The 7876-nt window shown below is 40.0% G+C and overlaps 1 protein-coding gene across 1 annotated transcript in view; it reads right to left on the bottom strand.

Moving 5' to 3' along the window:
• Nucleotides 1-966: 966 nt before the first annotated feature.
• Nucleotides 967-7876, bottom strand: part of ntrk2a (neurotrophic tyrosine kinase, receptor, type 2a) — a 228028-nt gene continuing 221118 nt past the window's right edge. Inside the window, exon 17 of the mRNA XM_059969820.1 lies at nt 967-1152. Coding sequence (XP_059825803.1) covers nt 967-1152 — 186 coding nt within the window. The remainder of the gene's footprint in view (nt 1153-7876) is intronic.

The following is a 7876-nucleotide window of genomic DNA, read 5'->3' as shown; positions in this document are numbered from 1 at the left end:
AATAACATCCTACATCTAAAATGTGTACAAGATATGAGCGATCATTTGTACATACAGTATGATATTCGCATCATGCACAATTATATTTCGCTCAAAATGTTTTAGGATAAGTATATTTTCTGATGTTTTGCCTAGACAACTACAAGTGCTGTATTATTAAAGTCAATCACCTTTTAGTATTTGACCTTGAAATTAATATTCAAGTGAGCTCCAGCCTGAAACTCATAAAGCTATCACATTATTATAGTCACACATTGTTCTAAACGCCCAGTTCAGAGCAAACTGTTGTATTGCACTTGCTTCTTTGCGAGACATGTCATCCAATGCAAATAAAGGAACAAAAAAGCAAAGAGCCGGAAAAGGTATTCTGTATAATGGGGTGGCTAGATGTTGCCATGTTTCAAGGACAGGTTTAAGAAGTACATTGGTAAAGTTGAAGTCTATTACATTACCAGTATGCAGTAAAACATGATATTATGCCTTCCTTTTCTGAATTAAAAATGTTTCTCATAAACCTCTATACTTCCTCTATTTCAGTTAATATTTACTCATGGACTGCAGCATTGGTGTAGTTGAATGAACATTTCCTTTCTTTGTTTTGCAGCTGAAAGTTTATGATTCATAGTCATCTTTTCTTCCCTTTTTTCATCCAAATCAAAGGCAAATCATTAGGAGTCATTGTTAATTGCAGTGAGGAATTTTGACTGTCTTCAGCAAAATAATCGGTTAGATTAAGGCCTGCATCTAGGCAGAGTTATAAATGAGCAAAAGCCAGATCAATTTGAGAGAGAATATGATAAAAGTCAAAGTCAATAGTTTGACGACAAAGGGAGAAGTTTTGACATTTTGCTCTTTAAAACTTCTTCTCATTGCTATTAATACTGTCAGGGATCAGAGCACGTTTCTTCGAAATGCAGCAACAATTTCGCACACACACAAGCACGCCTACAATTGTCAAAGTGAGGCTTAACCAAGGATATCCAGATATACTGGAGAGGCCTTTGTCAAAGTCTGGAGGAGACTGTGAATTTCCTTGATGTTGAGCCTCATGTGTGGTTCACGCTGCCAGCATCCAAGCATCAAGTCGTACACCTCTTTCGGGCAGGTCCGAGGGCGCTGCAGGACACGGCCTTGCGTGATACATTCGATAACCTGTTGGCAGCATCAGAGAACATTAGGATAAGCATCAGCTTTCACTTTGCTACTTGATGGTTGTAATGTTTGCAGGTTATTTTGTGTTGTTCCTTCCTGAGGCAAGTGATAAGGATGCTACCAACAAAACATAAAGAATCTTTATGATCCTGTTAGGGTGAAAGGAAAGGTTAAAAGTTTGAGAGCGTCATGGTTTTCAAGGGATATTGGAAACTTGGTTCGGAAAAACAGAAATATCTACAATAAATATAGGCAGCATGGAGTAAATGAGGTGCTCGAGGAATATAAAGAATGTAAAAAGAATCTTAAGAAAGAAATTAGAAAAGCTAAAAGAAGATACGAGGTTGCTTTGGCAAGTAAGGTGAAAATAAATCCCAAGGTTTCTACAGTTATATTAATAGCAAAAGGATAGTGAGGGATAAAATTGGCCCCTTAGAGAATCAGAGTGGACAGCTATGTGTGGAGCTGAAAGAGATGGGGGAGGTTTTGAACAATTTCTTTTCTTCAGTATTCACTAAGGTGAAGGATATTGAATTGTGTAAGGTAAGAGAAACAAGTAGGGAAGTTATGGAAACTATGACAATTAAAGAGAAGGAAGTACTGGTGCTTTTAAAGAATATAAAAGTGGATAAATCTCTGGATCCTGACAGGATATTCCCTAGGACCTTGAGGGAAGTTGGTGTAGGATTAGCAGGGGCTCTGACAGAAATATTTTAAATGTCATTAGAAACGAGGATGGTGCCAGAGGATTGGCGTATTGCTCATGTGGTTCCATTGTTTAAAAAGTGTTCTAAGAGTACACCTAGCAATTATAGACTTGTCAGTTTGACGTCAGTGGTGGGTAAATTAATGGAAAGTATTCTTAGAGATAGTATATATAATTATCTGATTAGACAGGGTCTGATAAGGAATAGTCAGCATGGATTTGTGTGTGGAAGGTCATGTTTGACAAATCTTATTGAATTTTTTGAAGAGGTTACGAGGAAAGTTGATGAGGGTAAAGCAGTGGATGTTGTCTATAAGGCCTTTGACAAGGTTCCACACGGAAGGTCAGTTAGGAAGGTTCAATCGTTAGGTATTAATATTGAAGTAGTAAAATGGATTCAACAGTGCCTAGATGGGAGATACCGAAGAGTAGTGGTGGATAACTGTTTGTCAGGTTTGAAGACGGTAACTAGCGGTGTGCCTCAGGGTTCTGTATTGGGTCCATTGGTGTTTGTCGTATATATTAATGATCTGGATGATGGGATGGTAAATTGGATTAGTAATTATGCAGGTGATACTAAGGTAGTTGGCGTTGTGGATAATGAAGTAGGTTTTCAAAGCTTACAGAGAGATTTAGGCCAGTTAGAAGAGTGGGCTGAATGAAGGCAGATGGAGTTTAATGCTGATAAGTGTGAGGTGCTACATTTTGGTAAGAATAATCCAAATAGGACATACATGGTAAATGGTAGGGCATTGAAGAATGCAGTAGAACAGAGTGATCTAGGAATAATGGTGCATAGTTCCCTGAAGGTGGAATCTCATGTGGATAGGGTGGTGAAGAAAGCTATGGTATGTTGGCCTTTATAAATCAGAGCATTGAGTATAGGAGTTGGGTTGTAATGTTAAAATTGTACAAGGCATTGGTAAGGCTGAATTTGGAGTATTGTGTACAGTTCTGGTCACTGAATTATAGGAAAGATGTGAACAAAATAGAGAGAGTACAGAGAAGATTTACTAGAATGTTACCTGGGTTTCAGCACCTAAGTTACAGGGAAAGGTTGAACAAGTTAGGTCTTTATTCTTTGGAGCGTAGAAGGTTGAGGGGGGGACTTGATAGAGGGATTTAAAATAATGAGGGGATAGATCGAGTTGACGTGGATAGGCTTTTTCCATTGAGAGTAGGGGAGATTCAAACAAGAGGACATGATTTGAGAGTTAGGGGGCAAAAGTTTAAGGGTAACACGAGGGTGAATTTCTTTACTCTGAGAGTGGTAGCTGTGTGGAATGAGCTTCCAGTAGAAGTGGTAGAGGCAGGTTTGGTATTGTCATTTAAAGTAAAATTGGAGAGGTATATGGACAGGAAAGGAATGGAGGGTTATGGGCTGAGTTCGGGCCAGTGGGACTAGGTGAGTGTAAGCGTCGGCATGGACTAGATGGGCCCAGATGGCCTGTTTCCGTGCTGTAATTGTTATATGGTTATATGGTTATCAAACACCTTTATTGAAAATAGTAAGCACCCAACTAACGTCAGAAGCTGGTATGGTAATTCAAAAGTTAAATCGCGTTGTATGGATAGCCTTTAAAACTACACTCACCTTCATTTACAATGCACCACTTCCCCTTAAAAAATCTATATAAACTCTATATGAAATCTATAGTCCAGTAAAACATTTAAGATTAAACAGAGATACGATATATACAGTTTTAGATTTACCTCAACATTAGTTTATTCATTCCTTTAGTCTTCTGAATTACAAACTAAGCTAAGTTGACTTCCTCAGAAATCTCTTCTCCGAACAATCTTCATACAGACGATCTTATTTCCTGTGTAACAACTGTTACCTTAAAAATGCGTAAGAATGAATACATTGCTACACTGCATTTTTTCCTAACTGTGAACTGCGACATTAAAGTAACAATGGACTATAACTCTTAACTAACTTGGCAGGTTTCAAATATCACTAAAGAGTATAAAACCAACCACAGATTTCTAATTTGATTCCTTGGTAAGGCTCCATATACTCTTGCTTCTACTGTGACCCCGTTTTGCATCTTGACTTCCAGTGGGCTCTAGATGTTTTCTTGCTGTCAATATTCTAATTAATATTATTCAAGTCACCATTCACCTTCCCTCTCTAGATTATTTACAATGCTGACAATTTGAGTATCACTCCTTCCGGCTCTCTTTTGAGCACCTTGGCCCCATTGTCCTGAGTTTGCATCAATAAGGTCAGTTTAGGCGCAACCCTATAGATTCAGTACTCCTGAAATGCTGCTGCAAGTACAGTACGAACATCCTCCCTCAGGACATTCAGTTCAACCTGAGCTTGATTCAGCCCATTCTATAACTCCATAACAGTCACATAACTGTTTCTTAATAGTTTTGTATCTGAACTATTTGAAAAGACAAAGATCAGAGTGGTCGTCTATGTGTGGAGCCTCACAAGATGTGGTGAACTACATATACCTGTCTGGACACACCCCCTGCTGACTGCTCCTGTGGCTCCTCCCACAGACCCCTGTATAAAGGTGATTGGAGCCTGAGCCCGGCCTCAGTCTCCAGGATGTAGTATGGTGGTCAATTGCTGCTTGTTCTTTCTTCCAGTCAATAAAAGTCTGTATCTCGCCTCATGCCTCTAGGAGTTATTGATGGTGCATCACAAGGGGGGGGGGGAGATCTTAAACAGTTTTTTTGCATCAGTATTTACTCAGGAAACTGGCATATGGAAGGATGGGAAACAAGCAGTGGTGTCATAGATATATAGAGATTAAAGAGGAGGAGGTGCTTGCTGCCTTTCAGCAAATAAAGGTAGGTAAATCCCCCGGGTCTGACGTAATATTTCCTTGGACCTTGAGAGAGACTAGTGTAGAAATTGCAGGGGCCCTGGCAGAAATATTTAAAATGTCCTTAGCCATGGGTGCAGTGCCGGAGGATTGGAGGGTAGCTCATGTTGTTCCGTTGTTTGAAAAAGGCTCCAAAAGTACACCAGGTAATTACAGGCCAGTGAGCCTGACATCAGTAGTAGGTCAATTATTGGAACGTGTTCTGAGAGATCGGATATACAAGTATTTGGACTGCCAAGGGTTGGTTAAGGATAGTCAGCCTGGCTTTGTGCGTGATAGATCATGTTTAACAAATCTTGTAGAGTTTTTCGAGGAGGTTACCGAGAAAGTAGATGAAGGAAAGGCTGTGGATGTTGTCTACATGGACTTTAGTAAGGCCTTTGACAAGGTCCCACATGGGAGGTTAGTTCAGAAGGTTCAGACACTAGGTATCCATGGAGAGGTTGTAAACTAGATTCAAAATTGGCTGTGTGGGAGAAGACAGACAGTAGTAGTGGACGATTGCTTCTCAGACTGGAGGCCTGTGACTAGTGGTGTGCCTCAGGGATCTGTGCTGGGACCATTGTTGTTTGTTGTCTATGTCAATGATCTAGATGATAATGTGGTAAATTGGATCAGCAAGTTTGCTGAAGACACTAAGATTGGAGGCGTTGTGGACATCAAGGAAGGCTTTCAAAGCTTGCAGAGGGATCTAGACCAACTGGAAAAATGGGCCTGAAAATGGCAGATGGAATTTAATGCAGACAAGTGTGAGGTGTTGCATTTTGGAAGGACAAATCAACGTAGGACATACACAGTAAATGGTAGGGCACTGAGGAGTGCGGAGGAACAAAGGGATCTGGGAGCTCAGATACATAACTCTCTGAAAGTGGTGTCACAGGTAGACAGGGTTGTAAAGAAGGCTTTTGGCATCCTGGCATTCATAAATCAAAGTATTGAGTATAGGAGTTGGGATGTTATGGTGAGATTGTATAAGACATTGTTGAGGCCAAATTTGGAGTATTGCATGCAGTTCTGGTCACCTAACTACTGGAAGGATATCAGTAAGGTTGAAAGAGTGCAGAGATTTACCATGAGGTTGCCAGGTCTTCAGGAGTTGAGTTACAGGGAAAGATTGAACAGGTTAGGACTTTATTCCTTGGAGGATAGAGGAAAGAGGGGGGGATTTCATAGAAGTTTACAAAATTATGAGGGGTATAGACAGAGTAAATGCAAGTAGGCTCTTTCCACTTAGACTAGGAGAGATAAATACGAAAGGACATGGTTTTAGGGTGAAAGGGGTAAGGTTTAGGGGGAACGTTAGGGGGAACTCCTTCACACAGAGTGGTGGGAGTGTGGAACGAGCTGCCATCTGACATGGTAAATGCAGGCTCACTCTTAAGGTTTAAGAATAAATTGGATCGATACATGGATGGGAGAGGTCAGGAGGGTTATGGACTGAGTGCAGGTCAATGGGACGAGTGGAATAAAGTTTCGGCACAGACTAGAAGGACCAAATGGCCTGTTTTCTGTGCTGTAGTGTTCTATGGTTCTGTGGTTCTTTGACTTTTCTACAATATCCAAGCTTCCCTCCCGTCAATCACTGCAATGGTATAACTGCCACCTGACTACTTTGATGAACATGAAGAGTGTGCCTAGCCAATGTGGAAGAGATAATGATGAAGTAATCAAACAGCTTATTGTGGAAAACAGCGCTGATGTGGTATAGATGGACTTCCAAAAGACCTTTCAAACGTAATGAGTTTTTCATCATGTTTGGAGCCCATGGATAACAATCGCCGAAGTAGCAAAAAAAAAGGAAACAGAGTAGCAGGGAAAGGCCATTTTTCAGACCAGTGATGGGGGGGGGGGGGTGGGTAGGGAGTATAATGAGATTCCCCAAAGCAGGATCACTGTTTCACTTAACATTAATTGTATGTTCTTGGGTGTACAGGACACAATTTCCGAATCTGTAGATAACACAAAACTTAGAGATGTAATGAAGGAGGATATTGATAGACTTTAAAGTGATATAAGCAGGTTGTTGGAATAGAGTGATAGCTAGCAGATGCAATTTAGTTTTGAGAATTGCAAAATGTTACACTTGAAAAGAGATGTAGAAATACCTGAATGGAAAGAATTTGCCCGAATATGGGGAGAGTTTGGGGAAATTGATTAATTGGGTTGCTCCTATGGTCTCAATTTCCTTGTTTTGATTCTGATAATCTGTTAAAATGGTTGTCTCCTACTTTTCAAACATTTTTGTATGCTTCCTCCGATCTGTTTGTTGGGGACTGCAAATGTTTTCATTGCTCTGAAAATGATACTGTATATCACTGTCCAAATGATGCACTGTCCAAACTTAGATGGACTGTCCTCTACTTTGGGATAACTCATCAGTTTACTTTTCGGTTGACTTCATACTTGACACTTCCAAACATTGTCGTGGCTTCTGTAGATGTTTCAGTCTGTCCAGTATTTGTTTTTCAGGCTGTCCATGTCACAGTCTGGTTAATGTCTAGACAGTCAATGCTACAAACCCATGGCTTTTAGTAATTACTTTTAGATTCTCTGTATGTCTCAATAGGACCATTCTTCATTTACTTCCTCATAATGTGGAGAGTCTTTCCTGAATGCATGTCTAATTCTTTTTAGCAAAAGAAAGTGAGGTGAGGTGATGTCTGTAGACTTGAGGGTAGACGTTTTGTCTGCTTCTAGTTTTTAAACAATACCTCAATAGTCAGTTGTCAATAAATACAAGAGACTTCTGTTCTCTTCAGTTTTCCATTGCCCTGATTGAGGGTGTTATGGTGCTTGGTTAATACTTTCCCCATTGAACCAAGGCTGAATAGTGAAATGAACAAATAGTCATCAGGCCCACAGGAATGTTTGGTATTGTTGCACTATATATTGCAAGAAATTAAAGGGTCTTGACAGGGTTGATGTAAAGTTTATATTTCCACTTGCTATTCTATCTGGAATCGTATAGTACTATCTGGGGAAAAAAAGAGTCAGCCATTTGGGCAGTTATGAGAAGTAATTTCTTCAACTGGTGTGTGGAAAATCTTTGGTATTTTCTACCCTAGAATGATTTGGAAGCTCGGTTACTCAGTATATTCAAGAAAGAGATTAATAGATCTTTAGATATTAAAAGGAAAGAAAGGACGTGAGATTAATGCATGGAGGTGGCACCAGA

This window comes from Hypanus sabinus, chromosome 5 (genome assembly GCF_030144855.1).
Source record: "Hypanus sabinus isolate sHypSab1 chromosome 5, sHypSab1.hap1, whole genome shotgun sequence".
In the NCBI taxonomy this organism is placed as follows: Eukaryota; Metazoa; Chordata; class Chondrichthyes; order Myliobatiformes; family Dasyatidae; genus Hypanus; species Hypanus sabinus.
The sequence above is the reverse complement of the archived record's forward strand: the minus strand, read 5'-3'. Positions and strand labels throughout refer to the sequence as shown.